This window comes from Lontra canadensis, unplaced genomic scaffold (assembly GCF_010015895.1).
Source record: "Lontra canadensis isolate GAN:19392208 unplaced genomic scaffold, GSC_riverotter_1.0 scaffold11, whole genome shotgun sequence".
Classification (NCBI taxonomy): Eukaryota; Metazoa; Chordata; class Mammalia; order Carnivora; family Mustelidae; genus Lontra; species Lontra canadensis.
The window spans coordinates 24,098,808-24,113,649 of record NW_022631005.1 but is presented as its reverse complement, the minus strand read 5'-3'; the positions used below and the strand labels follow the sequence as shown (position 1 = coordinate 24,113,649).

Genomic DNA, 14,842 nt, shown 5'->3' with positions numbered 1-14,842 from the left:
TAAAGTTAGAGGTCTTTGGGATTCTGTGTATGTTTATGTGTGTGTATTCCATTAACAACTTACTGATGAGCACATATTACATGTTTGCGGAATATCAGTGACTCTGTTGAATGTTTGTAGGAACTCCGTTAGCATCTGTCAAAGGAGTTTGTCTCTTGACCTGTTTAAAATACTGTTGGCTTTTCTAGAGTTTTCGGACATTAATCCCGAACACTAGGTAGGATTAGTTTCACTCTAGGAGTATGTAGTTAGTAGGGTCTTGAAACTGCAACCCTTACATATTGCCTGGACCTTTGTTATAGCCAGAACTCATGATTTTCTTAGATGGGATACCCTGACAAAAGTAAAGCAACTCAGTAGAAAATTAAAAAGAAACAGTGAATCTTGAAACACTGAGAAAAATAAAATAAAATTAAGATGTTTAAAAAAAAAAAAGGAAAATTAAGGGCGCCTGGGTGGCGCAGTTAGTTAAGCGACTGCCTTTGGCTCAGGTCATGATCCTGGAGTCCCGGGATCGGTCCCGCATTGGGCTCCCAGCACCATGGTGAGTCTACTTCTCCCTCTGACCTTCTCCCCTCTCATGCTCGCTCGCTCTCTTTCTCTCAAATAAATAAATAAAAATTAAAAAAAAAAGAAAATTAAAAAGATATCTTAAAGGCTGGAAGAATAGTCTTGAGGGCATACTTTGTTTCATATAACCCCTCAGTTGGGAAGCCCTTTAGGCAGGTTGTTTATATTTAGTGAAATTTTCATGGATGAATTAAAGAAAATTATAGAATTAAAACTGGAGAGATTACTACTAGTTCAGACAAGAACTTAGCAAGTATTTTTAAAGTGTTATATCTTGGTAAATTGAAAGAAATAAAACTGAAGATTTTGATTCTGTTCTTGGGAAGGTAGAATATTCTGACAAGGAACCTGAATGAAGCAAAGTGTCAGTTCACAGACTAGTGTTGCTAGTGGGCTAAACTTTTCATGACAGACACTATTTACTGCCTTCTTTGGTTCAAAAAGACCATAAAAGCTTTTAGATTTTGACTAGTTGACATTTTCTGGGTTGAAATTCCTGGCTGTACTGAGCTCTGCAACTCTTTGCTTCTGAGTTTGTATTGTTCTTTTGTTTGTTTGTTTGTTTTTAAGATTTTATTTTATTTTTTTTAAATCTCTACACCCAGTGTGAGGCTCGAACTCACAACCCTGAGATCAAGAGTCACATGCTCTACCTACTGAGCTAGCTAGATGCCCCTGTATTGTTCTTTTTAAGTGTCTTTACTTTGGATGCTGCTGATACTACCAAGGATACAACATTTTCTACTAAAATTTTAGGCCGGCCTAACTCCATAGCATAGTTCATATACTGGTTAATAAGAAAGTAAAGATACTAAAGTTGGTTAATAATTTTATTCTGTAGAATTAAGGTGGGTCTCAGTGAGTTAAGGAATTCCATTCAGCCTTACATCTCTATTGGTCAAGCAGCTGTTGCTGCTGCCACTAAGCTGAGTTATGGACAGACACTGCTAGTGGGGATGTGATATTTGGGACCGTCCCCACGTGGTACAACATAGTGAAAAGTACCAACTTCAGAAGCAGGAGATCCATACTTCTAGCTACCCCCTTGTCATCCCCCCTTGATGCCTCATAAGATCCTCAAGTATAAAAGTATATTTACTGCCTGAACTTGTTTTTCTCCCCACCAGTATTGTATATTTAGTAAATGGCATGACTTTTACATCCAGATTGATAAACCGTACTGTGGGAGTCATCTTTGAATCTCAACTCTTTAGTCATCTCTTATCTCATGTTCCGTGTTGTTTATGACATTCCCAGTCACACAGCCTTTTCCTGCGCATAAAATCCTGCTTAGTGAACTGTTCAGGCTCTTGGCCCAGCTCAGCTTTTTCATCCCTTAGGTCTTACCTTAAATGTCACCCCTTCCCTGTCTGATCTCAAAGGGTCTCATTATTAGATCTGTTCTTTTTTTCACAGTATTTATTAGTATAATTATTTATAATTGTTTACTAAACAAGTACATTTTTTGTAGCATTAGATTGTTAAACTCCAGTGAGAGCTGACAGTGTCTCATTTGTTTCACATTTAGCTTATAGCCCATTGCCTCGGACAAAGTAAATGTGGAATAAAATCATGAATGTATGAAAAAAGAATCAATAAAAAGGGTCCTTCTTGCCGCACATTCTTCTCTAAGAATGTTTGTAGTAAGAATGTTCCCATATAGCTATTTTCTAGGTTGATAATTTTGTCATTCACTTGGAATTTTATGTGCCACCCCACAGTGTTTGAAGATGTGCTCAGAATGATGTCGCTGCAAATGATAATTTTCCCAATTTGCTTTCTCAACATCTGGGAATCTGCTAATGGGCATTCTTTTTGGTCCTGGTCTGTGGGTGTGTTCTACTCCCTGTTTTCTTCTCCATGGCCAGATTTGTCAAGCTCCTCTTCCTGGATCATCTCACATAGAATATACTCAAATATGCAGCATTAGTCAATTATTGTAGGTACGCCAGGATACTTACTATACAAGAAATTTAGCTGTTTGTTCCACAGAATATTTATTGAGAGCTTGCTATATGTCAGGTACTAAACATATGCCAGGTTGTGTTGTAGGCATTTGAGTTATATTAAAAAAATTATATTAAAAAAGAAAACAATTGTGTTAAAAAAGAAATAATAAAAAATTTTATTAAAAAAGAAAACAATCCTTGCTCTCATGGAGCCTGCATTCTAGTTGTGGGGGACAGTAAATATAATAAGTAAACTCATGGTCTGTTGGAAGGTCAAAAGTATTACAGGGGAAAAAAAGACCAGGAAATTAGGGAACTTTGGGAATGTCTGAAGGCTGTCATTTTATTTTTTAATTGTATTTATATATGGGACTTTTGGGCCTTGAGCTCATGACCCTGAGATCAAGAGTTGCATGCTCTACTAACTAACTAAGCCAGCTAGCTACCCCTAAAGCCTGTCATTTTTAAAGTAGTGTATAGTCTACTGGGTATTTACCCCAAAGATACAGATGTAGTGAAAAGAAGGGCCATATGTACCCCAGTGCTTATAGCAGCAATGTCCACAATAGCCAAACTGGAACGAGCCGAGATGCCCTTCAACAGATAAATGGATAAAGATGATGAGTCCGTATATAAATGGAATATTACTCAGCCATCAGAAAGGATGAATACCCAACTTTTGTATCAACATGGAGTGGACTGGAGGAGATTATGTTCAGTGAAATAAGTCAAGCAGAAAAAGTCAATTATCATATGGTTTCACTTACTTGTAGAACATAAGGGGTAACATGGAGGACATTAGGAGAAGGAAAGGAAAAGTGAAGAGGGGGAAATCAGAGTAGGAGACGAACCACGAGAGACTGTGGACTCCGAGAAACAAATGGAGGGTTTTCGAGAGGAGAAGTGTGGGGGGATGGGTGATCCTGGTGGTGGGTAATTAAGGAGGACATGTATTGCATGGAGTACTGGGTGTTATATGTAAGCAATGAATCTTGGAACAGTACATCAAAAACTAATGATGTGTTGTATGGTGACTAACATAACACAATTAAAAAAAAAAGCATATAGTAGGGAAGGCTTTATTGAGAAGGTAATATTTGACCAAGAACTTAAGGGAGTTGAGTGTTGACCATGTAAATATCTGTGGGGAGAATATTCAAGGCAGAGGAAGCAACTAATACAAAGACCTTAAAGTAAGAGTCTTTTTATATTAGCAGAATAGGAAAAAGGTAAAGAGATACGAGGTCAGAGAGGTAACTGGAGGCGTGCGGCCATTTATAGGGACTTTGACTTATAATGTAAGGGAAATTGGGAGCCATTGTAGGATTTTGAGCAGAGTATTGATGTGGTAAGACTCTTAACAAAAGTTGCCATGCTAATAATCGACTGAACAGCTTTGCCACATCTACTGCAGTCAGCAGTCAGACTTGGCATTCCAGAAAATGTCGACATCACTGTGAAGGGATGCACAGTTATTGTGAAAGGCCCCAGAGGAACCCTGCAAAGAGACTTTAGTCATGTCAGTGTAGGACTCCATCTCCACGGAAGGAGAAAGAGGAGACTCTAAGTTGACAAATGGTGGGGAAATGGGAAAGAACTGGCTACTATTCACATAACCTGTAGTCATGTACAGCATATAATCTGGGGGACAGGGTGCTCCTGGCTCACTCAGTTAGTAGAACATGTGATTCTTGACCTGGGGTGGTGAGTTTGAGCCCAAAATGGGTTGTAGAGATTACTTTAAAAAACAAAATGAGGGGCGCCTGGGTGGCTCAGTGGGTTGAAGCCTCTGCTTTCGGCTCAGGTCATGATCCCAGAGTTCTGGGATCGAGCCTCGCATTGGGCTCTCTGCTCAGCTGGAGGCCTGCTTCCCTTTCTCTCTCTCTCTGCCTGCCTCTCTGCCTACTTGTGATCTCTGTCTGTCAAATAAGTAAATAAAATCTTAAAAAACAAAAACAAAAAAACCAAAATGAAACAACATGATCAAGGGGGCTATGCTAGACTTCCCTTACAAGATGAGGTCTTTGTATGATCACTTCCCCATCAATATTGTTATGCGGGAGAATGGTTCTCTTGTTAAAATCTAGAATTTCTTTTTTTTTTTTTTTTTAAATCTAGAATTTCTTGGATGAAAAACACATCTGCGGGTTTGAATGAGGCCACGTATTGTTTGTTCAGTATCTCAAGTCCAGAAAGATGAGTTAATTCCTGAAGGAAATGACATTGGACTTGCATCAAACTCAGCTGCTTTGATTTAGCAAGCCACGACAGTTAAAAACAAAGATATCAGAAAATTTTTGGACAATATCTATGTTTCTGAAAAAGGAAGAGTTCAGGAGACTGATGAAGAATATCTAAGTTGTCCAGCTACATCAATAACAAGATGCTGGATGATTTTTCAGACTTATTTGTGTTTTGTTTTTTTTTAAGTTTTTCTTTATTTATTTGACAGAGAAAGAGAGATCACAAGTAGGCAGAGAGGTAGGCAGAGAGAGAGGGGGAAGCAGGCTCCCTGCTGAGCAGAGAGCCCGACGTGGGGCTCGATCCCAGGATCAAGACCATGACCTGAGCCGAAGGCAGAGGCTTTAACCCACTGAGCCACCCAGGTGCCCCCATTTGTGGTATTTTAAAGATGCAATAAAAACTATATTGATTGGCATTGATGGGGGGTGCTAGATTGAGCAGGGAAACCAGTTAGGAGGTTATTGTAATCATCTAGGTGAGATGTGGTAGCTTAAATCAGGGTGGTAGCAGTGAAAGTGGTAAGAAATAGTTACATTCTGCATATATTTTGGAGAGAGAGCTGAAGTCAGGGATAACTAGTTTCTGGTCTAAAAACTGAAGGGATGGAATTACCTCAAACAGGTAACTGAGATGAGGAAGGCTGAGGGTGGATTGGGAAAATGGCTACACATGAGAAGAAAACAACTTACGGAAGAACAGATACAGAGGTTTTTTTTATATTTGTAATTCATTTTTTATAAACAAAAAATGTGACCTGAGAACTTTTTAAATCTATAAATTGGCAGAGGTTGTTCACCTTTGAGAAAGCACTTAACTCTGCTAAACGTCAGAAGTATTTTTCATTGACTTACTTGGGTAAGTTTCCTTCTGACCATCAGTAAGTGGTTACATCAAAGTCTAGGCATTACAGGTCTAAAAAGGAAGTAATATCTTGATTGATAGAACTTTTAAAACATTTTGTCATTGAAGTATGACATACAGTATATTAAGTGAAGTATATTAAGTGAGCAGCTCAGTGAATTTTTTATTTGTTTATTTGACAGACAGAAATCACAAGTAGGCAGAGAGGCAGGCAGAGAGAGAGAGGGGGAAGCAGGCTCCCTGCTGAGCAGAGAGCCCGACTCGGGGCTCGATCCCAGGACCCTGAGATCGTGACCTGAGCCGAAGGCAGAGGCTTAACCCACTGAGACACCCACGTGCCCCTCAGTGAATTTTTATGTATTAACACACTCATGTAACTCTCATCCAGATAAGATATAAATATTTCCAGCACCCCCAGGAGGCTCCTTCATGCTCTTTCCCAATCGGTAGCATCTCTACCCAGGTAACTGATATGCTGAGTTCTATCACCATAGATAACTTTTGGATCAGCATAACTTTTTTTTTTTTTTTTTTTTTTTTTTTGAGATTTACTTTAGAGAGAGAGAGAGCATCCCCGCATGCATGCGAGCAGGGGGAGGAGCAGAGAGAAAGGAAGAGAGAGAGGAGCAGACTCCTGCTGAGTGCAGAGCCCATCTCAGGTCTGTGTCTCAGGATGCTGAGATCATGACCTGAGCCGAAGTTAGGAGTGGACACTTAACCTACTGAGCCACCCAGGTGCCCCTGGATAAGTATATCTTCTAAAATTAGCGTACCTGTGATAAAAAGCAAGTCCAAAACTGCAATCACACCTGCACCTGCTTCTGTCTACCTTGGAGGAATCCTGGGGAGTGATGCTCTGGTGTGGGGACATTAAGCTTGACAGAAAAGTACTACATAAAGGAAGATTGTTGCAAATTTATTTTCTAAAGTCACGTGTACAAAAGCCAGAATAGCTGCTGTACATTTCCACGATGACTTGTAATTACTGTGGTACTATTTGCTTCATAATTTGGATGTCTTTTTTTAGAAAATATTTTGTAAAATCTCGATAGCTTCATTCTTTTTCATTACATCTTCATATTTTTTTTTTTTTAGCAGCCTAAGCTGTTTTTTGTTACTTTTTATGATGTTAACAGTGCATATAATTATGCTTTTCACTTTATGGGAAAATTTTAGTTTTCACACTTGGTAGAAAATACCAATTTATTTGGAGTATTTATGGAATTATATATTTTATTTGAAATTCCATATTCCAAGCGGAAAGAATCAGCAGATACCGGCCTTATAAGTATCCTTGAAATGTTTTACAGGTGACGATGAGCAGTCTACACAGATGGCTGCAAGTTGGGAAGATGAGAAAGTGACAGAAGCATCTTCGGACAGTTTCGTTGCTATTAAAATCGATACCAAAAGGTTTGCTTATAAAAGTGTTAATTTTTTAAGTATTTTAATAATTGTCTCTTGTGATTTATGGTGATACTCTTAGACTTTAAGAATGTTGATTTTTCTGTAAGGCATATTGGGGACTTAAATTCCGATTGCCATTTTCCAAATACATCATGGTATCTTGCTGAAAAACTTTAAGTTCTGCTGGTCCACCAAACAACAATGTGACGTGTACTAGGAATGCAAAAGAACTGTGATCCTCAGCTTCTAAGAACTTAGAAGTAACTGTAAATTATGTATCAGTTATCTCTGAAAGGTTGACCACTCTTTTGGATCCTATTTTTAGGAATGAAGCTGTTTACTTCAGTAGGAGTAAGGACTTTTTTAGGTCCCTCACAATACTTGTTATCCGCAAGTCTCTTATTTGTCAATCCATTCCTTCTATCCCCACCCCTGCTTAAAATTTTTTTTTTTTTTATTGTAGAAAATTTCAAACATATACAAAAGTAAGTGAATAGTATAATGAACTCCCATGTACTTGTCAACTACTTTGGTAATTATCAATTTTTAGTCAGTCTTGTTTCATCGATACTATGACCCATTTCCACCCATTCCATATAATTTTGAGGCAAATAGTCTTCATGTCACTTCATCGATAAATATTTTAGTATGTCTCTGGAAGATATATTTTTAACATTAATTAATCTAAATTTGGTATGTGAAAAACTAAATTTCTTAACATAGCTATAATACTAAAAAAAATTAATAACAGTTTCTTAATAGCAAATATCCAGCTACTGTTCACATTTTCCGTTGTCTTATCTATGTCAAAGTTGTATTCTTAATTTATTATAGTTTGTTTGACACAGGATCCATCAAGGTCTACACATTGTGATGTGTTGATCTCTCAAGTGTCTTTTAGTCTGTAGACTTTCCCCCCTCTCTTTTTTTCTTTGCAGTTAATATTTTGGGGAAACTAGGAGATTCATTCTTTGTTTCCTGCAGTATGAATTTTGTTGACTGCATCCCTGTTACTGTTATCTAGTTTGTTCCTCTATCCTCTATTTCCTATAAATTGACAGTTTGATTCAGGTTAGATTTTTTTTTTCCCATGATGACTACTTCATAAATGGTGGTATATCTTCCATTCTTCCATTAAAAGACATATAATGACTTGTTATCTTGCTTTATGATGTTAGCAGCAGGCATCAATGATCAGTGCCTAGAAACAATAATTCATTAGCAACTATAAAATGGTATTCCTGTCCTTTTGATACTGATAATATCAGAGTTAATGAATGATGGTTAAAAATTACTGTCAAGATTAAAATAATTTGCAATTTACCTGTAAGTTAGTAGGGTTTATTTTATTTTATTTTATTTATTTAAGTAACTGCTACATCCATGGTGGGACTCAAAACTCATGACCCTGAGATTAGGAGTCATATGCTCTTCTGACTGAGCCAGCCAGGTGCCTCAGTTTGTAAATTTTTCATTAAAAATTTTTCAACATAAAAATGTCATAAAACAAATCATAGTGGTTTGCCTCACAGCAGGAGTTGTTGAACTATATATTTATTGAGCTGTAATACTTTAAAAAAAAGAATCTTACCATTTTAATGTATATCCTATCATTTATATTATCCATTATTTCCAGAAGCACCAGTAATGGCAGGAGGAATATAGGGGTATATTGGAAACATGGAAGAAATGAGAATATCAGGATTTTTGAGGTTATACACAGACTGATGTAACTACCAATTTTTCTTTTGAGAAAAAGGGAGGGGGATGAGGAGGGTCAAGAGGGAGAGGGAAAGAGAATCATAAGTAGGTTCCATGGCCTGTGAGGAGCCCATTGCAGGACTTGATCTCACATCCCTGAGATCATGCCCTGAGCCAAAACTAAGAGTTGATGCTTAACCAACTGAGCTACCCAGGAGCCCTGTATCTAACATTTAAAAAAATAAATTTATTTATTTTTCTTTCTTTTCTAAAAACAAATTTCTAAAATAATTTGCAGGAATACCTGTGTGCAGTGATGGTTGCTGTTTCTTTATGGACTGCCTGCTAATAGACTCTAATGTGTCTTTTAAATGATGAAAAGTTAATTTTATTTACTATATAAAAATTATGCAATTAATGTTCTTGTAGTATTCTAGTGTGTATTTATTTATGGAGATAACCCATGTTGAAAATAAACTGTTAGGAAGTGCATCAAAAGTTTATATTGGTGGGGCATCTGCCTGGGTAGCTCAGGGGTTTAAGGGTCCCACTCTTGATTTCTGCTCAGGTCATGATGTCAGGGTCCTGGGATAGAGCCCTGCATTGGGCTCTGTACTCAACAGGGAGTCTACTTGAAGATTTTCTTTCTCCTCTCCCTTTGCCCCTGCCCCACCCCCCTTAAAATAAATAAATCTTTTTTAAAAAGTTCACTTTGGTTATTTTGGGAAAATAGGACTCTTGGTACTTTTTTTCTTTATACTTTTCCCATTCAGTTTTCAGAAGATTTTGTGGTAATTGTGGTTTATATTCAGAAAATGAAACAAATTTCTAATTCTTAGAAATAAACTGATTTGATTCTTGGTGTTACTACTCTACATTGATTAGTATGTCTTACTTGTATCAGAATGTAAAGTCTCACCTATCCCTGTCCCTAACCACCCAGTTCCCCTTCTCTGGAGTGACCAAATCAAGAAAATTTATTTCCCTCCCCTCTCTTACATTCTTGATTATTATCCTCCTCTTTTTTACAGAAGTGGTAGCATTTTGATAAACATTTTTTCTGTCTTTTTTTTATGACTGCTTAGTTAGTTTTTACTGGTGGATATTTAGGTTGTTTTGAATTATTAATACAAAGTACTGTATTATCATTTGCACAGGTAAATCATAAGCATTAATATTCTGTTGTTACAAGTTAAGATATTGTATTCAGGTACACTTGATGCTTAGGAAGCAACATGGCAGAGACCTACTTGATTTTAGTCATCAGACCCGGCCACCAGTTTGTGGGTTGCAGGAATGAGTATAATCTGAAAATTATAAAACCAGAAAAGGTCTGTAAAATAAGAATTGTACTTTTCTCCTTCCAACTGATGAATATGAAAGAAAACAGTGCTTCAAAAAATCATTTTAATGATATCAGTAAATTTTTATGAAACAACTGAGTATTTGGGAAATGCATATATTTAGTGATTTTCTATTTGATTTTGTTTTACAGTGAAGCCTGCCTACAATTTTCACAAATCTGTATCCTTTCAATAAAGAATTGGTTTGACAGATATTTTGCTTGAGGATTTGCCTTTCTTTTGGTTAATTCATGACATTTTGAAATTAATCATTTTTATTTAGGAACTCTTGCATTCTTGTTTATGGGAAATTTATACTACTAAGTGTCCTTTGAGATAATACATTGTAGCAAAGGGGATCATAGAGTTTTTTATTATCAATATCTGGAAAGCAATATGGGACAGTTTGGTTGGAATGTTAGAAGAAGCTGTCAAGCTGCAAGATAGATGTAGAAGTTAAAAAAGAGGGGAATGTAGTGGATGATCCCCACTCGGTTATACAATACAAATAAATCATAAATCAGTTTATCTATCACATGTATGACAAGCATAATGATAAGGTAGTTGAAATTTGGTAAACATCTTAGCTGGTAACATTGTGAAATTCACAAAGACTTGTTTTGCTTTGTTGTCAGTATTTCATAAAATTATCCCTTTGTTTTTCATGAATTGTTAGACTTAATTAAATTGTACAGATCCTGTAGTGTGTGTTCCATCCAGTTTCTTTATTGGAGACAGTGGAATTCCCTTGGAAGTAATAGCAGGAAGTGTTTCTGCAGATGAACTTGTTACCAGAATTCACAAAGTCCAGCAGGTGAGAAAGAACAGAATTTCTTTTTTACAAACATGGGAAAATGGTATGTTAGAAACTTGACATTGGAGTATTTTTGGAGCTGTCTGTATAATCAGGTGCCATGACATTAAACTTTAAAGGTAGTAAATATTTTCCTGGATTGATTTCGAATATAGCATTGTGAAGTTATAAGGACCTGAAACTAGTGAGTGACTTCTTACTCTCTCTTCTTCTTTCCTTCCTCAGTCAACTACTAATAAGCATCACTGTTACTTTGTTGCAAGAGAGAGGTTTCACATTAAGGTCCCAAACTGTATTGCTTGACACATTTTAAGGAATTTAGTGAATTTCTCATTAGTATCCCCTTTGGGCAAATGGCTAAGATAGCTTGAAACTTTTTTCCTTGAACTAATTTGAAGGAAAATCAATGTGCTTTGAAAATCTTCTTATGCTCTTGTCACATTGTTGTTGAATTCTACAGTGATTATGCCATGTTTAGGATTATACAGTTTATATTCATCTATTTAGAAGGTTTAGCACTTTTCCCTCTTATGGAGACAATTGACTTTTATTTTGGCATCATCTGCTAGGTAGGTTTAGATTCTTACCTATTTATTAAATTCCAGTGTGTTTTCGCCCTAGATGCACTCATTAAAAGGTGAAACATCAGTGGCAAATGGCAGCCAGTCAGAAAGTTCAGTCTCTACTCCACCCACCTCGTGTGAACCTAACAACACTTCTGAAAACTCTCAATCCAGAAATGCGGAGCTTTGTGAGACACCACCCACTTCTGATAGAAAGTCAGATTCTGCAACAGGTAATTTTTAGTGTAGCCTTTTGGGTATAGGTAGACGTACTCCATCATTTTGTTTTAAAGGTCAGGGATTAATATCCTTAAAAAGAAAACTACTGTGTTTCTCCTCTGTCACATTCATTTAACTTAAGATTTAAGAGTTGTCTTGAATACATGTGTTGGTCTGATAGTCGTAGAAGAGAATAAAGTCCGTGAATATGCCTTTCAAATCCAAATAGGCAACAGTCCAGAATAGTTGATTTGTAATTTCTTTTACTGTGCTATATTCAGGGACTGTTGTTATGACACTTAACAATTTTATAAATATCTTTCCAGCCAGAGGATTTTGAAAGGTTGAAATGAACTAAGGTATTTGGGATAGTTTTTATGACCTGTAAGATGCTATACACATTTAAAAAATAGTATTTGTGTTTTTAGAGATTAGAATTAAAGGTAACTGTAAAATTATGAAAATAAGAGATGTGATTGCAGAGGGGTTGATAGAAAAAGGCAAAAGAGAAAATTTATACCATACATTAGGGATTTGTGTTCAAAGTTGCTTGGTGTAAAATATCTTTGTATTGGGCAACACAGAGTTAGATAAAGAGTTAGAAGTTAGTAGATTAGTATCCTAAAAGATAATTTTACTCTAGCTGAAGTTATACGTAACAGGTTTTGAATATTTGAAGAATAGCTGCCAGGTCCCCTCCCAGTAGTCTCATTTTGAGGTTTTACATCTACAGATCGCTTAGGTTCTGGATGCACACAGAACTAGGGAATGCTATAATTAATATAGCCCATATAGCTGAATAGCAGGATACTTAACTTTTACGTTTACTTGGATACTTGTCATTGCCAAATTCTTTGTTCCCTTTTGAATATGTTTTCCTCTGGTATCGTTTTTCTTCACCTGAAATACTTCCCTTAGCATTTCTTTTCTTTTTTTTTTTTCTAAAGTTTTTTTTATTTATTTGATACAGGGAGAGACAGTGAGAGAGGGAACACAAGCAGGGGAGTAGAGGGAGAAGCAGGCTTCCTGCTGAGCAGGGAGCCCAACGTGAGGCTTGATCCCTGGACCCTGGGATCATGACCTGAGCTGAAGACAGATGTTTATCGACTGAGCCACCAGGCACCCCCACCTTTTTTTTTTTTTTTTAAGATGTCTTTATTTATTAGAGAGGGCACTCAAGTGGAAGGAGGGACGGGGTGGGAGAGAATTTTCAAGCAGACTCCCTGCTGAGCTTGGAGCCCAATGCAAGGCTCTATCTTACCACCCATGAAAATATGACCTGAGCTGAAATCAAGAGTCAGACATTCAATGACTTAGCCACCCAAGTGCTCCTTGCTTAGCATTTCTGATTATTCAGGTCTTTTGGCAGAATACTTCCTTTGTCTCTGAAAAATGGAAGTGTCTGTTTTATCTTCACTCTAGAAAGATATTTTTACTGGACACAAAATTTGGGGTTTACAGTTATTTTTTTCAACCATTTAAGGATCTTCTGGGCTCCATAGTTTTCTGATGAGAAGTTCCTGTTGATAGCAGTGTTTCCCATATATGGAATATATTGCTTTTCTCTCTGCTTTCAGGATTTTCTCTTTCTTTGGCTTTTAGCAGTTTGACCGTATTATGCCTAGATGTGCTTTTTCTTTGTGTTTATTCTGCTTGGGGTTTGCTGAGCTTCTTAAATCTGTAAGTATATGATTTTTGCTAAATTTGGGGAATTTGGAGCCATTATTTATTGAAATATTTTTCTCTTACCTTGCTGGAAATAATTGCATATATGTTAGGCTTCTTGATATTATCCCACAGATTCACATTTTTCTTCTTTTTCCCTCTTTATTTAGATTGGATAATCTTACTGATCTGTAAGTTCACTAACTTTTATCATCTTTCTACTCTTAAGCCCATCTAATGAATTTTTTTTTTTAATTTTTGTTTTAAGATTTTTAAGTAATCTCTACGTCCACTGTGGAGCTCAGATTTAAAACCCTGAGATTAGGAGTCATATTCTCTACTGAGTTAGCCAGGTGCCCCTACTGAATTTTTGTTTGATTTTTTTTTTTTTTTTTTTTTGACAGAGATCACAAGTAGACAGAGAGGCAGGCAGAGAGAGAGGAGGAAGCAGGCTCCCTGCTGAGCAGAGAGCCTGATTTGGGGCTCGATCCCAGGACCCTGGGATCATGACCTGAGCTGAAGGCAGAGGCTTTAACCCACTGAGCCACCCAGGTACCCCTTGGTAATAATTTTTAAGTTAACTTTTTTTAATAGACTTTCAAAATATTTTTTATGGTTTTATTTTTAGAGAGAGAGAACTTGCACAAGTCAGGAAGGGGAAGAATGAGAGAATATTAAGTAGGCTCCATGCTCAGTGCAGAGCCCCATGTGGGGCTCGATCTCATGACCCTGAGATCATGACCTGAGTCAAAATCAAGAATCAGACGCTTAACCAACTGAGCTACCCAATAGACTTTTTTTTAGAGCAGTTCTATGTTTATAGCAAAATAAAGAGGAAGGAACAGATTTCCTATATACCTTCTGCCCCACTATCTACATCCTCCACCAAAGTGATACATTTTGTTAAAACTAATGAATCCACATTTGACACATTATAATTAGGCAAAATCCATACTTCATATTAGAGTTTTCTCTTGGTGATAATACATTCTGTGAGTTTGGACAAATGTATTATGACATGTATCCATTATTATGGCATCAGTATAGAACAAAGTATTTTTTACTGCCCTAAAGGTCCTCTGTGCTCTGCCTATTCATCCTTACTGATCTTTTTACTGTCTTCATAGTTTTGCCTTTTCCAGAGTGTCATACAGTAGTCTTTTCAGATTGGCGTCTTTCACTTAGTAATAGGCATTTAAGCTTCCCTCGTGTCTTTTCATCACCTGATAGCTCATTTCTTTTTAGAGCTGAATAATATTCCATTGTCTAGGTGTACCAAAGTTTATGAATCTTTTCACCTACTGAAGAGTCATCTTGTGGTTTCTTCCAAGTTAGCAATTATGAATAAAACTGCTGTAAGCATCTGTGTGCAGGTTTCTGTGTTTACATAAGTTTTTTAACTTTCCTTGGGTAAATACCAAGCTCATGATAGCTGGATTGTGCTCTCAGGAAATGTTTAGTTTTGTAAGCAGCCAGCAAGCTGTCTTCCAAATTGGCTGTACCATT

General features: G+C 36.8%; 1 protein-coding gene across 1 annotated transcript in view; it reads left to right on the top strand.

Annotated features, from left to right (window-relative positions):
- Window positions 1-14,842, top strand: part of UBXN4 (UBX domain protein 4) — a 55,476-nt gene that overhangs the window by 2,480 nt on the left and 38,154 nt on the right. Inside the window, exons 2-5 of the mRNA XM_032856155.1 lie at window positions 6,935-7,037; window positions 10,228-10,256; window positions 10,771-10,889; window positions 11,511-11,685. Coding sequence (XP_032712046.1) covers window positions 6,935-7,037; window positions 10,228-10,256; window positions 10,771-10,889; window positions 11,511-11,685 — 426 coding nt within the window. The remainder of the gene's footprint in view (window positions 1-6,934; window positions 7,038-10,227; window positions 10,257-10,770; window positions 10,890-11,510; window positions 11,686-14,842) is intronic.